Source organism: Delphinus delphis, chromosome 5 (assembly GCF_949987515.2).
Source record: "Delphinus delphis chromosome 5, mDelDel1.2, whole genome shotgun sequence".
NCBI classification, from domain to species: domain Eukaryota; kingdom Metazoa; phylum Chordata; class Mammalia; order Artiodactyla; family Delphinidae; genus Delphinus; species Delphinus delphis.
This window is the reverse complement of record NC_082687.1, coordinates 1,103,982-1,129,790: the sequence shown is the minus strand read 5'-3', so window position 1 is coordinate 1,129,790 and position 25,809 is coordinate 1,103,982. Positions and strand designations below refer to the sequence as shown.

Below are 25,809 nucleotides of genomic sequence, written 5' to 3'. Positions count from 1 at the left end.
GGATTCTGGGGGGACACGGTTCAACCCACAGCAATGCCTTATCTGTGGTTTCCACAGGAGTTTGTGTGTCTCCGGGCAATCCCCCCCAAAGAACCAAGCTCCCTTATGGCAGCCAGGACTACGGAAAAAGTCCAAGACCTCTGACTGTCATCTCTGCAAAGGTCTAAGGTTGGCATGAAAGTCTGCAGAAGGAGCTCAGCCTCAGACTCCCTTGTTGCCATCCTTTCCCCACCAGCATGATGCATCCACAGGTGAACTAGCCAACGTTTCCGTGTTTCACCTGGTTTCTGCCCACAGGGCGTGTCGATTGTCTTCCTTTTCACTGAGTGTAAATGTCCCTCTCCATTACTGTTGTCTGAAGACGGCTGGAACCTTGCTCTAGTCCAGGACTGTTCTTTGTACTGGTTATGACGATCACATACATCTAAGGCTGGCAACCTGACTGGGGAGAAAGGCTCTCATCCAGAGGGTGTCAGCAAGAACACAGCCACTGTTGAGACAGCTGAATTTGCACCTCCCGCCCGGTGCGTGACATGAAACTCCACCCCCAGTCCTTCCTCACTCGCAGACAATAAAACAGACGACCACTTACTACCCTGTGGAACGTGAAACTTGGTCACCATCTTTGCTACCGAATCCCATGGACTCTTCCTTCAAATCCTGTCGATTGGCCCACAAGAGCCTCGTCCATCCTCTTCTATGGAGCCGTGTCTCCATCAGCATCCCATCCTTGCTGCCAAACCGTCAAGAATTAGAAGAGTGAGATTTTACTCTACTTGTGAGGTAACAGGTTGAACTGCTGTAGTGTCGTGAATTCTGGCGGAAGACGCGAGATCCCTGGGTCAGAGGCAGAAGACTTCACCACTCAAAACGACGTCAAGAGACACACGGAGAGCCAGCCTCATCTTGCACTGGCTTCCTGGGCCCTCACTTCCGGAGGACAATGTGATCTCTGCACACACAGTGGGCTGCATTATAGGACAGAAGCCCTGAGCTTAGGGATGCAAATCTTGCGTAACGGGCAGGAAATATGGCTGCGCTTTTGCTCTGCGGGAGGGCATTATCTCACTTGCTAAGGCTGCCTGCTGTACAGACGTTCTTGAAAAGATCGTGTAAAGCAAAGGCAGCCAGTCCTCCTGCTTCTCTACAAAATGCAAGGCAGTGATGGAAAAACGTCTCCTAGCCACCTGCGGCCAAAGCAAATGGACCCCAGAGCTCGCGCTACTCACCGTTACACTTGGATAAGCCGAGCACAGTTTTCTTCTCAAATGTAGGTTTTCAAAAAATGTATGGCTTTGGTTTTATTTGTGATTTGAAAAACCTGAATATGAGTTTTGTTGGAAATAGGAGTTTTACAGACTAAAGAAATGTATTTTGGTTATACCGGGACTGTATTCAACGTTAACTTTTTCAAAAGGGATTTTGGATACACTGACCTATACACAGCAAAGGCCTGAATTAAGAGTTTGGGGTCCTTTTTCTCCCCACTGTTGTGTTGGAGGTTTCCTCTGTCTGAAACGGCAAGACCCGCAACAGAACAAATGTATTAAATAGTTTTTACTTGATTCGATGGTTCATTTTCTTTTTAAACAGAACTCATTTTTTTTAAACAGAACTCATTTTAAATTTTAAGAAGATTTTTATTTAACACTTTTATTACAATATTTATATGGCAACAATATCTAACAAGCTTCTGAGACACAGGATACATTTTTGATAGACTTTGCGACTCTGCCAGAAGCAGATCTCAAAATAAAGTGTTATTTAAAGCAACTGTGAAAGTAATCAGAAAAGAAGTGTTGTTAGTATCAAGGTTTTCAACACGAGGTTCACCAGCTATCCTATTTCACGTAGAGGAAAAATGAAAAGAAGTACTTGAACTAGAAGAAAAAGTGGGATACCAAGAGCAGTGCACATTCACCAAAAACTTGAGAATATGTATTGAGAGATATGTTAAATATTTGCTAAAAAGAAAACTTTAGTTGCTCATATGTGAAGCCCCATGAATCAGTCATTCCATAGAATCAGGAGCAAAAGAACTTCTTCCCTTTTCTCCTCAAAAATCAAAGGGTCACATCTATGCCCAAACTCACAGACTTCTTCTAGTTCTTCATTCTCTTCTCATTTCAAGTAGGACTTGCTGTTTTTTCCCTTCTAGATAATGTTATTAGCCTGAGGGTCTCTGCTACCTCCCTGCGGTGGCCTAGGAGTACATTCCAGGGAATCCCCTAACCTCTGGAAATACACATCAGTCTTGGGGTGTAAGGGCATATGCACATTTTTAGAAGGGTGATGGCCTATATCTTTTATCCAGTTCTCAAAGTGATTTGTGACTCAGTGAAGGTGGAGACCCACTGGCCTGTTGTAACAGTTTCTAGAGTCAAATATAAAGAAGATTCACTGGGGTAAGTGAAGAAAATACTAGAATTTCTATTCCTATTCATGCTTGCTTAAAAATAAGCTTATTACTATATTATTTCAGACTGAGAACAACATATTATATATTTATTAATCATAAATATTAATAATACTTATAGGACAAAATTTATTTTTATATACTTATAATAGATTGTCAACGTTCTAAAGATCTTACTAATGGTGTGCAGAATACAAGCGTCTGGAGAACGCTGCTCTAGGTTACTAACTATCAAGCTGTGTCCTTAAGCTCTTGCAGGGCATCTTTAATTTACGTGTGGGAGGAGGTAAAGGAACAGTACATTCTCAAAGACTAAAACGTTTTTATCCACTTCAATTTTCCGACACACAACTTATCTGGGGAAGAAAGCAGCTCACTGTGATCGAACAGCCCTGGATGCCGCCTCGTGGGGCATCATTGTTTCCAAAGGCACCGAATTCTGGGAGCATTGTCACTGGAACTTTCCAAAAGGTTCAGCTTTACCTTTTTATTCAGGCGTGTAATACGATGGATTGTCCGACTTCTGTAACAGCATTTTGTTTTGCTGTAATTTTCCCTGAGATGACCTCATAGCTCTTCCCTCAATACAGATGGGTTTGGCAACCTTTCAGACTAAACAAACATCTTAGCTGATACTTTATAAGATTTGGGCATTATGCAAACTCGTTTTCTGCCAAGTGATCTTCTTCACGATCTGTAAGGTTTAGTTGCAATTTAATAGATTTTTTGTTATATACATGTTTGTTTTAGTTTTTAGATTCTGCATATACGTGATAGCACACAGAACTGGTCTTTCTCTGTCTGACTTACTTCACTAAGCCTGATACCCTCCAGATCCATCCACATTGTTGCAAATGGCAGAATGTCTCAACATTAAATACTTAAAAAAATTGAAAGGCAGCACAACCTTATCGAAAATCTTCTAATCTCCAAAATATCTGAGCTTAAGTCCTAGATCTGCAAATTAAATTTTGTCCTGATTTCGATCCCTGTGTTTAAATCTTAGATATTAACATTTTCCTGGAACTAAGTTTATTACGATGAAAATGAATTTGCACTGATAGTAAAAGAAGCCTAGCATTTAGAATATCACATTTTTCCCCGTTTGGCTTAGTTTTAAAATTTGAAAGCTATGCGTTTATGAAACCTATGCTATCTTGGTTTTGCAGGCACCGAATACAGGAAGAACAGTTTTAGAGGTAAAAGTGTGTGGATTGTGTGTGTGTGAGTTGGTCAAAACAGATGCAGGTGTGACAGGTCAAGGGCAAGGCTGCTTCAGGAGAAATATAGGTGGCAATAAAGTGTAAAATGTTGCAGGTGGCTTAAAGTACGAACACCAAGTGAGTACACGTCACCAACACCATAAAAGAAGCATTAAAGGGAGCCGCACTTCTGCAGTCTGGAAGCGAACAGGCAAAGAGCAAAAGGAAACTAAAGGCAGCCAGGACTGCAGAGGGCTAATCCCTTCCAGAAGTTCTCGCCTCTCACAGTGGGACGATTATTCTTCCCCTCCTCACAAGAGAACACAGATTTCCCAGGATTTGAGGAAGAATTCCAGCAGAGAATGTAGGTCGCAACACTGTAAACTCTGGTTTACATTTACCTCTGGGTGTTCTCTGCTGAGTAAAGCAAGCTGTCCCTGCTTTTAGCCTCTGTTTGGACAAGGGGATCGCACTTTCCTATCGTCTCTGCAGCAACCTGAGGATTAGTTTTGCAGGACGTGTTACGTCCTCCATTACAGGATTTGCAAACCCTCTGGCCCAAGCCCCTCCGGACCGCCCTCCCCGCGCCCGTGTGTCACGTGTGTCACACCGCATCCTTCACCCTGCAAACCGGCCTTCACTTCACTTGTTCCCACGCAGCCGGCTCCACGGGGAAACGCACCCAAGCCCACCAGCAGGCACGATAGTTCTTTATGTTCTGTGGTTCGGGGAAGGGCCGTGTCCTGTAGAGTCCCTTCCACTGAGGAATGACGACTATCCAGGTAAAGCCCACCATTTACAGCCACAAGCATCCAGCGGCTCATTGAGCGTGGCTTTCCAGCCTCACGCAGCCTTAGGCATCGCTGGGGCTTCGCAGGTGGCGCTCGCGGGGCGAGGGCGAGTCTGCCCCCAGCCACTCCCCACGGTCACTCCTCCTTGCTAGCCCACCGGCCCCGGCCAAGCAGCCTGCTCTGTGCCTCACCATAGCTGCCCCGGAGGGACTGGCAACGTCAGGGAGGAGGGATTTGGAGGACAGGCCAGTAGAACGCTGCAACAGCCCTTCCCACCCAAGAAGTCACGGAAACAACAGAACCTGAAGAGCAGCTCCTGGCGTTCTTAGGAGGAACCGGTGGCTTGGGACCCACATTATATACATTTTAGGACAGTTCACTTGGCAGTAAGATTCGGAACCCTTGGCTCCCAACCCTGTCAGAGACCCTCTGTGTCCATCCTTTTCTGCATCCTCAACCCCACGCCAGCCTCAGGCCCCCGTCCGGGTCCCTCACTTTCCTTGCGAACATACCCTCGGGCTCCGTCCCTGCCTACCCTCAGTGGTCTGGCCATGAATACGTCTCCCTCACCTCCACCCTCCAAAGTGGATCAGACAGAGATGGAAAAGGGATTCCTTAACGTTTTCAGCATCCAAGTTGCAGATTTTGAGTGCATTCCAGCATGGAGATGTTGTATGTCCCTCTTGCTGAAGGGCTCTGAGGTATCCCATAGTTAACGAGCCTTTGCAGGCTGGTCTGGGGAATCTATCACAGATGACTTAATGTTTTCGAGAAAATACATTTTTGGTAACTTTTTATTTGGATAAAATATCAAACTTATGGAAAGGTTGCAGGAATAGTGCAAGGAATTCCCATGGAGCTTTTGCCCAGATTGTTCACATTTTCCTCCATTGGTTGTGTGTGTGTGTGTGTGTTTACACACACACACAGAGAAAATATTTTTTGAATTCTAATTAATTTACAACTTTTGGAACATAAATTATTAGCAAATTTGGGTCTGCTTAAATAGGTGATAAATAAGACACATTATTTTATGCTTTTTAATTTCCCTTAATTCCTAATATTTTCCCTGTAATAAGGGCTCATTTCCAGAAAGAAAAATGTATTTAAGTCTTTACTTTCCTTTTAAATACTTTTATTAACTTCATATAATTGTGAGACTATGTTTTCCCGAGGCCTGTGATACTCTCCAATAATAGGATTGGTATTTAATGAGCCCTGTTCAGTACCTCGAGACACTGGAGCATCACTGAGTAAATAATAATTATTGTGATATGTATAGTAATACGCCAGGGATGCTAGAGGCCAGCCAGTAATGGCCTTTATTCCCGAGGTCACCATGGACTGGCCTGGGGACTAGTGGAGAGAACTGTTAAAAATTCCAGCTGACTTACCCCTCAGATCCCCAAATAAGAGTTCAGTGTATCTACAGCTCTGCTAATACTGATTTAAACACTGTAATGTTCAGCTTTCTCTTGCTTCCAAGTTGCGTTCTTTTTAAAATCAGATCCTTATCTCCAACCAAACTCTGCACGTTACTTAGTTCACCAGAGATCTTAGACTAACATTATTAAAAGTTCACTTTCCAGAAAAGTGTTTTGAAATCTCTACAATGAAATCACAGCATAATTTTCTTCATCCATATTAACATCCTCTTTAAAAATATCATTGAATTAATTTCACTAGAATAAAAAATTCACAGATGTGTACTTAAGACAAAGAGTCCTGATGGTTCCAAGGACATATATACACACCAGAGTGTTGAACACAAACACTTAAAAAGTAAGCTATCAGCAAAAAGAACAAGTCTTATTTCCCACTTCTGAACTTCAGATTTTCCTGATGGAACTTTAATACGGCTCAGCCTGGCAATGGAGGGTGTCTGCTGACATAGGTCCAAATTACTGCTGTACGTTATGATTCATTCCCTGAATGCTGCCTTTACCCCATGTTGCTTCTCGGTAAAGTAAGTTAGAATAATATTATTGCATTTTAATGTAGGCTGTAACCCTCTTTTATCCTGAAGGTTATGACACAAAAATGAATGAATAGAAATGAAATTGCTCTTATGAATTAAAATAGCCTTTCCCATATATAGACTTTTTAAAATGTCAAAAAAGGAGATATTTATTGTTACGACACATTACGTTGTGGAGAATATTTTTATAAAATCATCTTTGATATTTACAGAAGAACTACTTTAGATTCATATTGCATCTAACCCATAATGGCTTATTTTCTCTAAAAAAAAGAAAAAGAAAAAAGTGCAACAGAAGAAGCCTCAATCTGTTTTGTTATGTGTGCTAACAGTTAAATGAGGAAATGTAACAAAATGCAGACTTGAAAGGTTCAAGGAGCTTAGGGTATCAGACTATGGTTTCTATTCAAAAAGCGTTTTTAAGGCAACCAACACTATGAGAAGCGCTTTGATAACCAGGGTGTTTGGCCAGGGCAGAAGGCAGGCGACTCCACCAGGCTGTACAGGTCACTACAATCGCCCGATATATGAACAAGGCGCTCAGTTCTGAGTATAGGTTATAAGCTATTCTTATATATCAGAAATACTCCCCCAAAGTCACTTTTTGAGGCTTCCTTCTTTCCTTCTTTCTTTCTCTCTCCTCTCTCTTTCTTTTTCACTGAAGAGTTGAACATTGAGGTGAATACATTTTTGTCATGTTAAGTGGAAGGAAAAGCAGGTGGTGACATAGCTCCCAAAATGTTACCACCGCTCCTGAGCTCGCTGCCATCTCAGTGTGCTCTCAGAAGGTCCACACACGCTCCAAGGACTCAAACCCAGAGACTAACAATTGGGTGTGTATTTGGCTAATCTATTCCCGATGCTTTGCCTAAAAAATTGGCATTGGCTTCCTCAACATCTTTCTTCTGGAACCATGGCTTTGAAGTTGTTCCTTGTTGATAAGCTTCCAGAAAATGACAGATTCCAGGAATGTCACTAGGAAAGTTTGGTGGGAGTTCCTCCCTTGATCGAGGTGTAAACACAAAACCAGGACAGTCTTTGAGTAATCTGGGAATATTGAAACACAAATATTAATCATAAAACTTAAGACTGACGTAACTGTCTAGTCAAGAAAAGGTGACATAACTAAAGGAACATTCCTGAGAATATTAATAAACCAGCCATCTTCAGTGTCACTGACAGGAAAAATCCTAGTGATGTTTATAAGCATCTTCACAGAAGAACGGCAAGGAGTCAATGTACAATAACAGAAAGCCCTACCAAATAATGTAGTTCACTCATATTAGAAAAGATAACTATCAAATAGTCTTGTAAAGGTATCATCTATAATCTATAGAACAGTGCAATTCACAGCAGTGAGGGAAAAAACCCAAACAATGCAAAAAGTCTAATAATAGCAAAGAATACATGAAAATAATGTTACAGAACTGGAGGAGTTGAAAGAGATAAGACATTGTCAATTCATTCATTTTCTAAATATTACTGAGAAGTAAACTTGGGCAAGACCTTGTGAAAGAAAATTCTATATAAGATATATATCTACATATAAAATGTGAGAGTAACTTTGGGATCTCGCAATAGAATTTTTATGAATTCTAGGTTAGTAGGACTTAAGTGAGATTTAGTTGTATATATCGACACTCTACTTACTATCTGATATTTGCAATATATTTTCTTCTTAAATTCTTAAGAATTAAATTTCACCTTAAATTCAGATGTTCTACAGGCTTTTATTATTTGCTGCATTTGTCCATGATGATAAACTCATTTGAAACTCTAATCATTTTGATTAAGTTACTGTCTCCTCTTCCCACTTGCTTCCCTAGCTTTCTGTCAAATGCAAACTTAATAAGCATCTCTCTGATCTATTATTCAGGCCGTGGATGGAAACTGGCTGTAAACCAGCTTCTGCAGAAAATCTCTCCTCGTATCTCCCCTTCCACTCCCCAGTCTGCAGTGAAAAGAGTGACGATGCTGCACGAGACTTGGGGACGCTGACGCCCCTCTGTGTGCTGAGGAAACCGCTGCACAGAGGTGCAGGTCTCGAGGATCACAGACCTCAAGCAGAATACATGGGAGTGTTCAATCAACTAATTTTTATCAGTGCACCAATAAATATGTAACCTGCAAAATTATAAGACTAATGAAATGATGTTTTAGTCATGGATTTGTAAATATTTTGAGTACCTATTATTTTTAAGGCATAGTATTTGGTAATATATAATGAAAAATTACAGAATTCCACACAATTGAAAGTATAAGCTTCAAAGTCTGGTAGATGTAGGTTTGAATAACAGCAAAGATGTCAGATTTCTAGCCTTTCAAATGGGGATTAAAATAATACATGTCTCTTAAGACAGCTGTGAAGATTAAATAAATTGAACAAGATTAATTAAGCATCAATTAGATATCACATAACACCCGTCATATTGGCAACAATCAGTCTGACAATATCAGTCACTGGGAAACAGAAACCTTCAGACACCGTGGATTCTATTGGTACATATTACCAATATATACCAATAGATTGGTGAAACCAATCTGGACAGCTAACGGATGCTTAGTAAAGCCGAAACTGGGTATAGCCCACGATCTGGGAATACCATTCGTAGGTATATTATCTAGACACATATGTTTAAGAATATTTATCAAATCACGTTGTGTAATAATGAAAAACTGGCAATCCTCTAATTACCCATGGATAGAAGACAGACTGGCTTATTTATACTCTAGAATACATAGTATGTCACATGCACATATGGGGACATGCTAGATTTATCTCGTACCAGCTTGTGAGAAACAGCTGTTAAACACTCTGGAATTCTGCAAGCCAGTGAAACCATCGGTAGCCTGAAACCTGCCACGGTGATAGTATTTACACCTTAAAAACTGGTAAAAGCTAGAAGTCAGGGCGTATCCACTTCACTCCGCAGGCTGGTTTACCAGCACACCACTGCGTTAGGAATACTGTAAATAAATGAACCAGATTTTTATGAACTGGATTTATATTTCATCAAGAAAAAAATCTCAAAAACATAGTATTGAGTGGATTGAAGGCAAGTTGTAAAAGGGAACGGGTGGAATCTATTTTCCTCTGGTTTTATTCTTCTATCTGGAGCATTCAGAAGTGGCTTTAAAGCAAATCACTTGAATGTATGAAGAGCCTCGCTCCAGATCGCACATCTGGTAAGCCCTGTGCTGTAGGACATGTCTTCTGCCTACAAATCCCATGCTTTTTAAAGAGACTTACAGATGTTTTGTTCATTAAATCATCTTTTTAAAAAGATCCAAATCTGTAAGAAAAACAGGTTGGAAAAATAAAACCATTTAGAAGAAAGCTTGCGTAAGATCCAAGAATAGTAGCCACAGTCCCAGGGCAGATGCTCACATGTGGAGGGAGGTTTTCTTTACCCTCCTGACCGGATGCGGTTTCCTGCAAGCAGCTGCACCAACTCTCCTAATTCGGTCATCGTCCCATAATCCCTTGTTCTCCTTGTCCCCTGGTGGACTTCAAGTCCTGCTTCTGTGCCACTGGTCAACTTTCCCGCCCGCACGGGGCACCTGCCAGTTTTGTCTTTAATGATCCTGCATCACTGCACGCAACCCTCCCTTTAATCCACTGACCCCAAACTCAAACGATATTGAACCTAGTGTCTGCGTTCTCTGCACTTCAGTAAAAACAAACAAAAATGCGGGAACTGTCCCCTAGAAGAAAACTCCTCATGACATTTAAAAGAAAGGAATGTCTAATTGCCATTACATTCTAAATTACTGATCAGAATCTGGAAGTGGAAGTTTGAAGGAAATGGATAGTTTTGGTTGTGCGTATGCAGTCTGTGTCCTAAAGTTACATGTGCTTCATAAATATATCAAGGAAGTTAACACTTCCTAATATTATTGTATTGGGAAACGCCATCCCTGAATTCAGTGTACTATCAATAAAGCTCTGCAAAGAAATAATTACCTTTCATATTTGTATAACTTCTCATAGAATCTCCACTTGTCCTGATCTTAAGAAACACAGGATGAGCTGAGATGAGCACCTGAGGGTGTGTCCAGGGCGGGTGAGGAATGTGTCTGTGAAGACGCGGCCTCTGACTTAAGGTCTGATGTGCGAAGGAGGAAAGCGGGGGATGACCCGGGAGAGAAACGCAAAGCACGCATCCTCCATTCAGGAATCGGTTTGGCGAGCGTGATGCATAAAAACGAGGCCGGGTTGCAGGAGATCCATGAAATAAGGAGGGAGTGGAAGAAACCTTGGTGGTAGGGTCTGGCAGGACTCTGGTCAGAGGGAACACGTGAGTCCGTGGTTGCACGTTTAATTTTGTTCTGGCTTGTAAGGCCGGGGGACGGATCTGGCCTGTGCTTCACGAAGAGAACATGGGTACCACGTGGAGGGGAGCCTGGGTGTGAGTAGCGCTGCGTGCAGCACACTCATCTGCAGCGGGGGCGGGGCACGCACGGGGAAGGTGAGGGCATGCCAGGGTGCTGGTCCCAGGAAGCAGGTGCACGGAGGCCCTCTACCACCCAGTCAGGAGACTGATGGAGCTTGGCCGGTGGGAAGTGGGTGTCTTCGGGGGGGGGGGGGGAATCAGCTGTTCTAATAGGATCACATTGCCTGTAATGGGCCAATTAGTCACCCGAGCAGAAGTACAGGGCAGAGCTTACGAGTGGAGATTCTCAGTGGAGAATCATGGGTCGGGCTGGAGATCAAAGTTCCCGTGAGGCTAACGCGCAGTTTAAAAAAAAAAAGTTAAAGTGAGGATGATAGAAGTTACGGCTTTTGTCTTCCTTTAAGATGGTTTAAGCAAGAACAAGTTATGAAGAATGAAACAAACCAATAGACAAAAATGACGACTGCGTATGAATGAAAATAGACTTCAGGCACCGAACGGGATCCGTACCTGTAGGTGGTAGGGCTGACGTTGATTTTCCGGGGGACACTGCAGGACTCGAACTTGTTAGCCAAGGTGACATTATTTCCAAAAAGGCAGTAACGGGGCATCTTAACTCCAACAACTCCGGCAAAAACCGACCCAGAATGCAGTCCAATGCGCATCTGAAAGCAAGAGCAACGCAACGTCCGGTCAGGGGTGAACACTGCTGCTAGTCAGCGCCGGCTGCGTGCCTGTCGAAACCACCGGGCTCCTGGCTCTGCCCACAAGCCCTCCCTCCTCCAAGCCTGCAGCCCATCCCCTCTCCTCGCCACCTCCTCAGCCCCGCCTCTTCACGCTGCTCACAGAGCATCCTTTATCTCAGCTGTCCTCCGCATCTGAATCGAAGCCCCCCACGAACGGACCACAGTCACCATGGTGACCAAAGTGCCCGTGGACTGTTGACGTGAACCTGCTCTGTCCGTCGGTGAGAGAGATCTGACTTCCGGCGCCCAGAAGTTGTTTCCCAACACGGTCAGAGGGGGCCAAGAAGCCAGTGCTCAGGATGCAGAGGGCGGGTTTTTAGGTGTTTTGCTTTAAAAGGGCCTTTGTACCAAACACTACCTCACTACTCAAATGATCGGGTGCAGAAAGAGAATTGTAATATTTAGGCAGAAAATGACGGAGGAAGCGGAAAGCTGGCATTGCTGACGCCTGCGTCACAGTGACTACACACACGTCAGTCAAAAACATCTGGACTCGAGGAAAACCAGAGGGTCCTGCCGCATCAGGATAGGCTGAGGTAAACGCTGAGGCACCCTGAAAGCTGTCAATGATCTGGAGAGCAGTTAAGACAATGTTTTAAAGTGGGATCTTCCGGAAGCTCCAATACTGGCTGATCTCAGAGGAGGTACAGATTTTAAATTACTGCTGCAATGAAGCAAGTTAAAGGGGGGATGTTTCAAATGACAGTCAGATACCCTGCACGTTACTTTCAGTTCTATGTTTAGCTGACCATTTGAAACAAGTTTTATTAGATGTGCGTATTGTACACAGAGGCCAAGTACTCAGTGACTTAGATGTCCTTTAGAATCCAGAAGACTCCAGATCTCCCTAGTTTTACAGCTAATTTCAGATCTCTTCTAGAAACTTCTGAGAATCATTGGCTTATAACATGTCAAATCATGAATTCTGCAAAATTTTCAAACAGAAGCCCTACATCATGAATCAGGATATTTGTATTAGAAACCAAAATTGTGCTGATAGCTGGTGCTCTGACCTACAATATTATATTAGTTTCAGGCGCACAACACAGTTATTCCATATTTTATAGATTATACTCCCCGCAGAGTTGTCATAAAATAACTGTACTCGCTGTGCGGTCCATGACATCCTCGTAACTTACTTATTTCACACCCAGTTGTCTGTACATCTAACCCTCACTCCCACGTTCCCCTCCCTCCACCCGCTTCCCTCTGGGACCACTGGTTTCTTCTCTGCATCTGGTAGTCTGACTCTCTAAATCTCCAAATCTCCCTTGTACTCCTTCCTCACCTAAAAAATGCAGGGTTGGATTCTTTTTAAAGTTCCTTCTTCATCCAAGTTTTACTTTAAGCAGAAAAACATAAATGTCTATTACATTCTGGCTTTTTCTTCCTTAGGAGAATATGGTTCTATATGTAAACACTATGACAGTGAACAATGTAGACACAGAAAATAAGGTGACAAAAGGCTCTCTTCTGTTTATAAATATCAGGCAGAATTTTAGAAGTTTTTACTGAGTTTGGGCACTCTTCTGGTTAAATCAGTTTCTCTTTGTACCTAGTCACTCTAGCTTTTTTTTTTTTTAACATCTTTATTGGGGTATAATTGCTTTTCAGTGGTGTGTTAGTTTCTGCTTTACAACAAAGTGAATCAGCCATACATACACACATGTTCCCACATCTCCTTCCTCTTGCGTCTCCCTCCCTCCCACCCTCCCCATCCCACCCTTCCAGGCAGTCACAAAGCACCGAGCTGATCTCTCTGTGCTATGCGGCTGCTTCCCACTAGCTATCTACCTTACGTTTGGTAGTGTATATATGTCCATGCCTCTCTGTCGCTCTGTCACAGCTTTTAATACGACAAGTTTACCATGGCGTTTTACTGTTTCTTTTGCATAATTAATATGGAAATGCGTAAACATTTTCTCTTCGTAAACATCCAAACAACGCAGACAAAGCCAGTGTCTCTGCTTCCTCCCCTGCCCCCCAACTCCCCTCCCCCAGCCCTGAATCTCACTCTCAACCCCAAAGCTTCCTTATACGGGAACTTTTCAAATTTACAAGCACAATAATGGTCCAAAGTTTAACAGGCCCGTCACGCCCCCAGTGGAAACCTGCTGGGGAGTCTCCCCTTTGGGGCCACTTTTGATGTAGCCCCTCTGCACTCAGGTTCTGGGGCTGGGAGGGAGGCTCCCAGAGCCTGTGTCGGAGTTCACTCTGCACCTTCTGACTCAGCCTGGCCCTGGTCTCCATCATGAGATAGCGTCCACCCACCCACCGTCTTCCAAGCCTCAGTGGGTGGACGTTAGTGAGGAAGTCGGTAGGAATAAGTGCATAGATGGTTTGTACCTACGACACGCTGGAGAAAACATAGAGTTTGTAAAGAAAAAAAGGAAATATTTCCTATTCTTTCACTGTGATTCCATGCCGTGGGGCAGGAGGGTAAGAAACACATGACTCCAAATCTGGATCCGTGAGAGGCTCGACTACTCTTGTCTAGCAGTGAATTGTGGATGCCTTCTCATAATGTTGTTATACAGATTTTAAATAAGATGACGCTTAAGTCACAATCTGCTCCCTGTGATACACGTTAGTGCTTCTCTCTCTACTGAAACTACTCTGCACTTCTGCATCTGTGATATTTCATGAGTAGCCCCTAAGGCTGTCAGGTATTTCCTAGGACTGCAGGTCAATACAAAGTAAAAGGTGGTTTCACATCTGACTTTACAGCTCAGTAAAGCTAAACTATTATCACCCAGGTGATTATCTTTGAAACTAGCTATAAATAATTCTTGCAATTGCGAAACTCTAAAAGTGTATTTCTACAAATATCAAAAACCCCCCATGCCACTAACCCCCCTGCCCCAAACATACACATCTTATTACAAAATCCATTTATGTGGAGATCACTGGTTTTATTATTAATCGGGATATTTTAAGCATTTACTTTGATGCTATGAGTTTCCTCACCAAAAAAAGACAAAACAACAAAACACAAAAAAACACATAATTCTCTTCTAAAAAAGTATAGAAGTTAAGCATCTGGAAAAGTCAGATACCGTGAAACCTTTAAAGCACAGTGGAAAATTATGTCGCGCTCTTCCTATTGAAACCTGGGGTCTCAGTCTTCTCCCCTGTGGGCAGGCTTAGGGTTGCTGTGACCATTAGGACAAAATGGACTTGTCACAGTGTATCTCCTCAGGCCAGGGCATAAAGGCCATGCAGTGGAGGCAGACCTGTTCACCGGGACGCGGCCCCTGTGTAAGAAGTGGGACGGCCCTGAGGCTGCCCCAGCAGAGCTTGACAGGTGAGCACCTGGGCTGACAGTCCCAGCTGGGCCCCGCCCTCCGCCAGCCCCACCCAGGGAACCAGGCCTGCGAGGGAAGCTCTGGTTCAAGTGGTGTAATCCCAGCTACCTGACGCGCCCTCGACCGCTGAGGTGCCGGATGCTGTGAGAAAGGACGAGGTATTCCTGCTTTGCCTCATCCAAATTCCAACGCACAGAACCAGTGCAAAATCAAAGCTCTGTGGTTTCACGCCACTAATTTAGGGAAGTGTGTCACACATCGGTATATAACTGGGATGAGGGTTGACTTAGAAGATAGTTGTGAAGGCTTACGCATATGGCTTCTAGTAACGGTGGAGAGAGCCCTGGCTAAACTTCCAAGTTTTTTCCTCCTTCTCTCTCTATTTTATATCATGCCACGTAGGATTCCATATTACTTCAAAGACCCATTTCTGAAGGTCATCAACTGAGACTGTTCTATGGCAGACTCACTTCAAGTGGGACAAATAAGGATATTCCACTCACGTTTTATTTATTAAATCAATGGTTAGCATGTTAATTTTATTTTCTCATCTGCTATAAGACATTATTGTTCTGGGATATGGCTCGTCTAGAAATTTTGGAATTTTATGTGTCCTGGAAAATACTGGTGGGTTAGCAGCCCACTTCATTCTCGTGTAATTCCTCCCCTGCAGGGCTCAAAAAACTAAACATTCCATTTTCCAAAGTCCCTTGAAGGTTCTAGATGTACTTAGGTGTGGTGAATCGGAAGCCCTTGCCTGAGCTCTGGAAACCTGCATTTCTGCCTGCACTCCCGGTGTGAGCACGGCTGGGGAAGCCTTTGTGTTCTCTCTCCCCTGCTTCGCAGGGAGCCCAGTGGCCAGTCATTCATTTTGGAAGAGTCGTGATGCGGTATTTCCACGTTGCTGATGCAATTACAGTAGCTGCAACTTTCCTCTGCAGCCAGCAGTGGACGCAGCTGCTTTCCGAGCACAGTGGTTCCCTGCCTGGCTGTGGCTGTGTGGTTCTGGAACCAGCTTCCAGGTCACGGAGGAAGCTGTGGTTCTGAAGTGCGGGTTTGGGAACCATGTTTTCAAAGCTCAAGCCATGGGTGGCGTCTCTGGTCTCTAAGTGATCTGTAAGCCATTTAACACCGCGTGGTAAAGCAAGAGGAGATTTGCCCTCTGCCACTAAACCCTGAGGGACGCACCATTCTGTTGGGATCTAACTAATCAGCATTTACTGTCCTGACATCTCCTGGCCAGGACGTGATACGCCTCACCTTGATGGGCTCTCCGTGGGGAGACACCACTTCATCAGACAGCTCCATCATCTTCAGGGCCATCAGTGCGATCCGAACAGCGTGGGTGTCGCTCTCTTTGTGCAAGCCCCCAGCCACACAGTATGCATCGCCGATGGTCTCCACCTACGCACAACAGATTCTCCACGTTACAAGCAGAAGCTGAGGAAGCACCACAGGGCATATCATAGAGCAGAGATTAAGAGTCATGCAGCAGACACCTCAGCGCTCAGGGCCCATGGAACATCAGAGCAAATCGCAGACTCTTGGAAAAGGCTCTCCTTCCCAGGAAACGCAAAAGGTGAGCGGCGGTGCCGCGCTGTGAACACAGTTTCGGGAGGGCTTCTACTCCCAGGATCGCCACTGACTCACCTCCTTCTTTCCCCACCACGTGAAAGGGCTTTGTAGAAGCAAATGACGTACTTTGGGTTTATACTAAACTGTTTAAGATACTGGGTGATTTTATACGCTCTCAGCATAAAATACAGTGTTCTGAACAAAGTCACTACTGAATCAAGGCCCTATGAATTTATTAAGGATGTGCCTGGTTAAAACTGTCATTTTAGCTTTTCAAAAGGACATTTGGGGTTGTCATAGCAACGCTAATCACAAAGTGTAGAAACCAAGATGTCAAGCCCAGAGGCAGACAGTGGTGACTGGAAGCTATTGGAAATCAGGCTCTTCTGTAAATTTCATGTACATTACTATCATTGTCATGACTGCTGTTGCTACGAGTGATTTTTATCTGTCGGTGACCCTGAGTACAGAAAGCTAACGGTTACTTTAAATCCACAAATAAGCCACCAATTTGTAATAGGTACATTTTTCTCCTCTAAATATGAATTGTAACTTATCAGATCATATCACTGTTCTGATCCAGAGCTTCCAATCTAGGGGGACGGAGACGAGAGAGGAGAAGAGAACGGGGACAAATTTCAGTGACTCCCTTTTTCATGCAGAATAAATGCCGGGGCCCTTAACATGCCCCCCAAGTTCTTGCCCTGCCTTTCTGCTGCCCCCAATCCATGTCCTAACTCTCCCTCTTGCGCACTGTGTTCCAAGCCAGCGGCCACCTGTTTCCCCTCAAACATACCAAACACTTGCTACTCCTCGGTCTGGAACAGTCTTCCTGCAGGTGGCCACCTGGCGTGTCCCTGGTCTCCTCGGGCCCTGCTGACACCCACCTGGCGAGGAAGCCCAATCCTGCCCACGGCCCGTACCTGCTCCATTTCCTACCAGGAGAGCACACCAACAGGGATGCTGTTGGAGTTATGCCCGTTTGTTGGCTTTTCTCCCAGTAGGACACAAGCTCTCAGAGTCTGTCTCATCAGCTCCCCCATCACTGGGGCCCAGGCTGTTCACCAAGGACACAGCCCGGCGGCCGGGCATCCCGAGAGCATCTCCTCAGCACTACAGGCAGAGAAGCGCTCAGGCTAACGGCTCACCTGTCACAGGGCTCAGGAAGTGTTACTAAGCAGGAGAAGGGCACCCTCGCCCCTACTGGGTGTTGGGTGCTGTCCCCTGTGCTGCTGCAGCCCCTGCAGAGGTGAGAGTGGTATCACGTCCCCAGTGTCACAGGGAATCTGCCCTGTGCGTCTCTGTGTGTCCCTCCTCTGCCCGCCCCCTGCCGTGGACTCTTTTCACAGGGACTGTACCCCCTCCCACGCTGGCCAACGCTGGAGGACCAGTAAGGATGTGCTGAAACAACAGACAGATACACACTCAAATAAGCAGAAAATGACTGAGAGATTGAAAGACAGAAAGGAAATGTAACTGAATGAAGTCCTGGTCCAGCCGGGTCCTGGAATAAACAAGCCTGACTGTTCCTTGGAAGCCACCACGGGCACAGGTCAGCCCCTGATGAACACTTTCTATATCTTAAGGTTATTCCGAGGTGAGGACCCTCCCCCGTTTGTTCACAGCATCTCCAGGTGTTTCCACGCGGAGTCGGCATGAAGAGCCGGTGAAACGAGGATGCAGGCTCTCTGGCTGGGGCTGCGGCTGGGCCCGCAGGGGTCTCTGCGCCCGCACCCTCATCGTGAGGTACAAGATTCTGACCACTGGGGAGAATGACCCATATTTTAAAGTTTCAACAGGGCGAACCGTGCAGCAGCGGGCAGCTTCTGCAAGCAGCCACAGCAGTTTGCAGAAGACAGGGAGACCTCCCAGTTCTGAGAGGAGATATTCTCAAGGCATAAACTGTCTACAAATAAATACAGTGAATTCCACAAGAGGCCATGAGGCTTAACCTAAGTGAAGCCAATTATTTTATCTGTAATTATGCATGGACCTCTTTTTTCCTAAGGGAATCATAGCTCTGCCTGGAATTTCCTGTTACAAATTTTTTAAAAGGCAAGTTTGACTTCGAGCATCTAGATTGGAACAAAGGAGGGGCTTATAGAGTCCCATAAATCATTTTTGTTTCCTCTTTAATCATTTATTTATTTTCATGTTGCATTAAGCTCTGAAATGCCAGAATTTTACGTGGCAAATTAAAAGATGATTCAAGCCACATAAATGAGAAGCATGCTTTATTCCTTATGCCAGTATTTAGGACAACGTAAAATACTTTAAATCAGCAAGAAAATATGTTTTACTTCTAAAGAAATAAGCTGAACACAAAGTGTCTTCATTGGTTCTCTTAGTAACAAAAGTTACATTTAAAAAATAGTTTATTATGTTTCAGGGACAATCTCCGTGCAGCCTCGGAGCCTAGAATGATGGCTGCTACCCTGTAGGCACTCAGTGCCTGCTGGCTGATGAATGACAGATTTTTTTTTTTTACCGTAATCTTTGTAACAGTCGTGTTCACGAAGATTACCGGACATAATGCATGTTATTCATGCATATAAACTCTGTGGGTGGGTATTATATCCTCTGTTTCAGAAATGAGGAAGGTTATTTAACTTTCTCTGCTTACAAAGCCAATAAGGCAGTAAAGGAGATTGGAAGACAGCCCTCCTTCTGCCCTTGGCCTGGGTACAGTAACCCCCTAAGCCACTGACTTGGGTTTCTCTTCCCTGGCTGTGAAAAGGATCCCGTTACCCTGTACTGAATGAATCCGTTCGAAGACAATTTGTGCAGTCCTCGTGCTTCTTTCCTTCTGCAGACAGGAAGGATACGTCCTCCCTGTGCAAGGCTGACCTTGAAACATCTCACATTAACAGTTCATCTCGGGTCTCACAGTCGAGGCTCAGGCTCACTGTCTTTTTTTTTTTTTTGCGGTCCGCGGGCCTCTCGCTGTTGTGGCCTCTCCCGTTGCGGAGCACAGGCTCCGGACACGCACGCCCAGCATCCATGGCTCACGGGCCCAGCCGCTCTGCGGCATGTGGGATCCTCCCGGACCGGGGCACGAACCCGTGTCCCCTGCATCGGCAGGCGGACTCCCAACCACTGCGCCACCAGGGAAGCCCAGGCTCACCGTCCTTTAAACTTCCCCTCTCTGAGGGTCCGAGGCCCGCCCCTCACTCTGTCGCCCCTGCACTCTGTGCTTGTTCTTTGGCACAAGCTCGTCCTTTCTGGAATGCGCGGCTTCGCAGCCCTTTCGGGCCGGAGGCCACGCGCACGGCCGAGGCACGCCGCCTGCTCCCGGGCTGGGGCCCCCGGCCTCGCCCTGCCCCCCGCAGGCCCCTACCTTGTAGACGTCCAGCTCCCCGCACTGCCGGTCGAAGCGGGTGTAGAGCGCGTTGAGCATGGTGATGACCTGCAGCGGGGAGCACTGAGAGCAGATGGCCGTGAAGCCCACGATGTCCGAGAAGAGCATGGTGACGTCGCCAAACCGCTTGGCCTGCACGGCTCGGCCCTGCCACAGCTGCTGCGCCACCTCGCAGGGGAAGATGGAGCACAGGAGGTCCACCGTCTTCCGCTTCTCCTCCTCCAGGGCCTGGTGGGCCTGCTCCAGCGTGGCCTTGAGCTTGCCCAGCCTCTTCTTCAGGCCGTCCTGCGCCCTGGCCTGCTCTCCGATCAGGACCACGTCCCGCAGTGCGTTGTGGATGGGGATGTCCGAGAGGTAGAGCCCCCGGCCCGTGAAGTCCTCCAGTCTGTCCACGCAGGGCGAGCCCAGGAACAGGATGGCGCTGGACTCCACCATGTAGATCATCTGGCCTTTGAGGTCCATCACCTGCGTAGGAAGAGGCACCAACCGTTGTGGCCTATTCAAGTTCCCAACACCTTTTTGAGACAAAAGGTGAGGCGGGTACAGGGATAATCCCCTTGGTTTTTGTAGCTGTACCGTGAGGCTTGCGGACCTCAGTGCCCCGACCAGGGATCGAACCTGTGCCCCCTGCGGTGGAAGCGTGGAGTCCTAACCCCTGGACCGCCAGGGAAGTCCCTCCTTTCATTTTTAGACTTGATTTTTTTCTACTGGTCAACAAAAACAATATGCTTTTTTATCGTTGCAATTTACTATGAATTCTAAAATGCATGCAGACATTTGGGGAATACACTGCAGTACAGGCTACACAGAAATCATGATTTTCAATCAACAGAGCCCCAAATTCTTGCTTCAGGGCTTTCTCACTATGTGGCATGCTGATGCTTCTGCTACTGCATTCTGTGGACAGCAGCAGAAAGGATGGCACAAGGAGCCCTGAGCGAGGGGGCTTCGTGTGTTTGTCCTGGATGACAGGGTTACTTGTGTGAATGAGACAAACGTGTACATGTGTGTTCACGGCAGCAAAGTGGAAGGCAGCCCAGGTGTCCTTCAATAGTGAACGGTTAAACGGGAAACCACACGATGGGATACGACACAGCCTTTGAAAACGTGGAACAGACAGGTATCTAATGACATGGCAGGAGGCCCATAGGTATCGTTTAGTGATTAAAAAAAAAAAGTTGTAAATAGTATATTTTGTTTTAAACAAAAATGTGTAAAATTAATGTTTTTGAGTTTGCAATGAACATCTTTAAGTATTACCTATTTTTTAAACACTTAGCTATACTACTTTTATGATAAAAAGTAATAAAGCTGTTTTCATTTGGGGGGGACAGACAGCATGTCTGCTGGTTTACATGTGTCCAGAAGTTAGATGCGTCATAAGCCTTTCTTTGAGCTCGCTTGTACTATCGGCTGTGATTTCCCAAACATTTTTCTAAATCATTACCATGGTTATCTATGACGAGAGCAGAACATTTTTCCCCACATTCTCTAACAGTTAATCAAACAAGTTATTGATTTTTTTCCATGTCTATTAAATATTGAAAAAATCCATTTAGTTGCCGCCTGTAAGAAACAAGTTGTTTCTTTGTTGTAGAATCCCTCTTATCATTCCAAATTAAGTCAGCTATTTCATGATGACTGAAACCATACTTTTACATCAATATTTTTCTAATTCAGTTACAAAATACTCCATAAAGATTGTAAAAGGTAGACTGCATTCAACAAATATCTGTGCAGTGATGGCTTAAGTGAGTAAGCAAATGAATGCAGAAAGAATCTTGTCTTAAATTTATTCCACCCTTCGAAGTGTTTTAGAATTGTCTTAAATAGAAATGCTGTATTAAAACATCTCAAGTAATGCGTATATTTTCACCTTTTTTATTTCTAGTCTTTAAATATGAAACAACGGATTCCATATTCACAACAGTGTAACGTTCTTCTTACCCTGGAAGATTTCTTCACGGCGTTGTCCCACCTCCTCACGCGGACCACAAACTGCATGTTCAACATGGTCATGATTCCGCTGAAGTTCTGGCTGATCTTTGGAGTGAGAATCTCGAAGTACTCGTCAAAATGAGGCTTCCCTTGCACGTCTCTCCTGCTCATCAGCCTTCTGATGCCGTTGCCCAACTGCAGGATGGTCATGTCTCTGTCCAGCATGAAATGGAAGGGGAAGGTCTTGCAGAAGAGCGAGGTGGGGATCACCAGCGAGGACGGGGGCTTCCCCGGGGGTGGGGACGGCCGGGGGGTCTTGACGTGGACGGAGTAGAGCAGGCAGGGCTGGTCCATGAACTCGCTGCAGTGCTGGTGGAAGCAGGGGGGCGTCGAGGACACCTCCACTTCGGTCTCGTACAAGATGCGAGCAGCTGCCTTAACGATGCCGGGGAGAATCAGGGAAGTGATCCTCTTGGGGAAGAAATAGTAAACATTTAAGAAATCGGGATCTTTATCCAGGCACAGGATGGACGCTTCCTCAAACCTGCCCTTCTTCTCTGCTTCCTGGCAGTGACTGCTTTGTCTCAGAAGGGTGCTGAAGCTGTTTAAGAAGTCTTTCAGGGTTCCTCCGACCACCCCTAGGATGTATTCATCTTCTTCGTAGCATATTTTAAAAAGCTCCTCACCGAGAGATTCTCTGATGATCTCCACTGGGACTCCTGAAAGCACATAATACATTTTCTGCCGTATCAAATGCGCCATCTTAGCAGAGACGTGCTGTTACTGGTTTTAATATTGTTCTCTCTGACGAGTTAGTTTGCTTTATATCGGCTAATAAGATTTCCAACCAAAATTAACTACCCGTGTTTAAATTATCTACATAAATTAGTTTCTAAAATTTGGACAACTCCTAATATGAATCCCAAGTCAGTTAATTATGAAAGAATGATCAACTGAGTATAATATATGACTTTTTATCTCCCTGAAGCTTAACTATAAAAGAGCAATTGGAATCACAGGACAAAGTCCATTTCAGAAAAAGCTCTCCCACCTTGTTAACAACGGAAACAGTGGTACATGTTGCTGAAGGGGTCTTGGCCCCCTTGGAGTATAAGCATCAGATACAGGACTTAATCTAAATCACTGGTGGTGAAACTCAATTTTGTCATTTTTCCTTAGAGACGATATGAAGTAATTGTTTTCCAGTAAAACAGCATTCTTGTTTGATGTTACCTGACTGAATAGGTGTTTGGAATATATTATCTACTCTCCACAGCTTCTCCCTCTAATGTCCTTTGTTCTTTACACTCTGTGTACCACATTCTTCTCATCTGTGACTTAGGGAAACCCGAGTGCCCTGTCCACAGCGCTGCCATGGCAGGGTTGGCGGGCAGGTTAGGATCGCGCCTGACCCGGAGGAAGGGCTCAGTACAAGTCAGCCATCGCCACTGTCATCATCATCATCATCAAGTTCTTCATATCTTGTACTTTGAGAAACATCTAACCTGTTGGTTCATGTACTCAGACTTTGGAAAGGACAGTATGACAGAGTCACTCATCTGCTTGTTTCCTCCAAACTAGGATTAATATGAGAGCGCTGCTCACCTTTTTTCCCGTGATTGCTTCCAACCTTTAAAAAAATTACTTCTTTTACTTTGCTGAGTAGAATTTTTCATGCATAAATGAGGAACACTTAAAGTTCAAGACCAAAGCCTGTGAACGCCTATGAGTCAGCCTCCCACGCAGCTTTATCTACTTCTCAGCAAATAAACATTGTGAGAAGAGGAAATGTTTGAGGTCAAAGACATATAGTACGAAAAAGTTATTCTTTGTGTTAACACAAAACGTGATATTGAACATTTCACACTGGAAGCTACCAACAAATAAATAGGAATATTTTAAAGAAAATATTTGTTCTCCAGCTAAATATTTTCTAGGAATAGAAAATCTTTGTTTACAGGTAAAACATTAGTTCTACAAGTATAATTATTTCCTAATTGCATATACTTAATTCTATTACCTGCTGCAATCGCTTGGTCTGCCATTATTTTTTCAAAGTCTTCTCTTTCCAAAGATTTCCTGAAATTATTTCAATATCTTAAATTATAAACTGACATGTGAATGCTAAAATTTCAGATTATAACATACAGGAATGATGACAGAAAATAATTTAAACTACCTTTTCTGTAGAGGCAAATCCTGACTGTCAAGTTTACAGGAAAGGAGCAGTGACATGTACAAACCCAAAACAATGTTGGAAAAACCCCGAATATACCTGATTTAGAGTGTTTCATCATTTCTTATAAAGTACATTTACCTTTGAAGCTAACTTCATATTGGCTAATAGTATAGAGGCTGTACTGGCAGAAAACCAGTGGTATGAAATGGCCAGGAAAAGATGATAATAAGTCAGCATGGGGTTTTCTGATAACCCAGCCAAGAAGAAAAATCTCTGTACTGAGGGATTTCACTTTTAAGTAAGTTCTTAATTATTTTCTAAAGCAAATACATAGTGCATCCTGCTTTTGAGTTTTTGGTTCTATATATTTAACTCTCAGACATCATTGCATTAAACTTTTATCCTTGATCTTACATAAAAATTAGTAACTAAAGAAACCTATTCCTTATTCAATTTCTGCGCTGCTATATGTAGCGCAAAAGTTGATAATATGACAGCATACATTTTGACTGATAGAAGGTTTTTGTAATTTCAACTGTTTGCCTAATTGTTTTTTGATGATTTCTGACAGTGAAGACTGATTATGACCAAATTTGCCAAACTACTGAAGTGATTAAAAGACACCCAAGTTCTACTTGTGGTTCAGCTTGCCATTAGACAAGGCAAGAGGAAACAGGCATGAATTTAAAATGTTAAAAAGATTTCAGTAAAGCTCGATACATGTAGAGAAGTTTCAAAAGGAAATATTTTTGAGAAGGAAATTGCTCTGTTGGCTACTTGATTGCATAAAGGTATACTGCTTATAATTATTTAAAATACTAGGTTACTAGAAATATATATTTCTGTATGTTCTTATCTAAATAGTTTGAATTACATCTAGTTTGAATCTAGAGACCCCCCAACCCTTTGTTATATATTATGTTATGTTTTCAGTCTTTACATTTGCTCCTTCTTCTCCCTTAAGCAACTTCTGGGTTTTTTTCTAAAGAAGGAGAGCAAAGCTGCTCAGAGACCTCTTCTGCTAACTCCCAGCAAAGCTTAGCTAATCCAAACAACACACAGTGCGATTCAAAATAAGCTCCCTGGGACTTCCCTGGTGGCGCAGTGGTTAAGAATCCGCCTGCCAATGCAGGGGACACGGGTTCGAGCCCTGGTCCGGGAAGATCCCACATGCCGCGGAGCAACTAAGCCTGTACGCCACAACTACTGAGCCTGTGCTCTAGAGCCCGCCAACCACAACTACTGAAGCCCGCGCGCCACAACGACTGAAGCCCACGAGCCACAACTACTGAGCCTGTGCGCCACAACTACTGAAGCCTGTGCGCCTAGAGCCCGTGCTCTGCAACAAGAGAAGCCACCACAATGAGAAGCCCGCGCACTGCAATGAAGAGTAGCCCCCGCTCGCTGCAACTAGAGAAAGTCCAAGCGCAGCAATGAAGACCAAGTGCAGCCAAAATAAATAAATTTATTTAAAAAAACCCAAAAAACAAAATAAGCTCCCTCTCTTTACCCTCAAAAAAAAAGAAAAAACGAGAAGCTGTAAGCCTGCATGGACACCAGCAAATGTGCATATATTGTACACAGAGACACACACACCAGCCACAAGTTCACACGTGATGCTGTGATGTGATCAAAAGGTCCTAGAAAAAGAAACACACCCAAAGCTCTCTGTGCAACCAACCTAAAGAGGTATCATAACGGGTTGTACTAAAACTCATTCACTTAACAGAGGTGGCGGACGGGGCATTTAAGGTACCCTCAGCGGGCAGCAAACTGACTGCAGTAGAAACAGCAGCTGACCTGCCAGAAAGATGGGGAGAAAGGCCCAATGTCCCGAAGAACTAAAGAAAGACAGCAGAGAGAAGCCATTTAGCATATCAGCAGGCAGTCTCATAAGAAAAAAGGTCCTTCATCTTATTTCAACAGT

At 44.4% G+C, this 25,809-nt stretch overlaps 1 protein-coding gene across 5 annotated transcripts in view; it reads right to left on the bottom strand.

Moving 5' to 3' along the window:
* Positions 1 to 1,619: 1,619 nt before the first annotated feature.
* GUCY1A1 (guanylate cyclase 1 soluble subunit alpha 1) overlaps positions 1,620 to 25,809 on the bottom strand; it is a 63,277-nt gene continuing 39,087 nt past the window's right edge. For all 5 annotated transcript variants that reach the window (XM_060011914.1, XM_060011916.1, XM_060011915.2 and 2 more), the window contains 6 exons: positions 23,724 to 23,782; positions 21,713 to 22,422; positions 19,745 to 20,230; positions 16,093 to 16,236; positions 11,292 to 11,446; positions 1,620 to 7,434 (listed from right to left, as the gene is read on the bottom strand). In XM_060011914.1, coding sequence (XP_059867897.1) covers positions 7,233 to 7,434; positions 11,292 to 11,446; positions 16,093 to 16,236; positions 19,745 to 20,230; positions 21,713 to 22,422; positions 23,724 to 23,782 — 1,756 coding nt within the window. In that variant the 3' untranslated portion in view covers positions 1,620 to 7,232. The remainder of the gene's footprint in view (positions 7,435 to 11,291; positions 11,447 to 16,092; positions 16,237 to 19,744; positions 20,231 to 21,712; positions 22,423 to 23,723; positions 23,783 to 25,809) is intronic.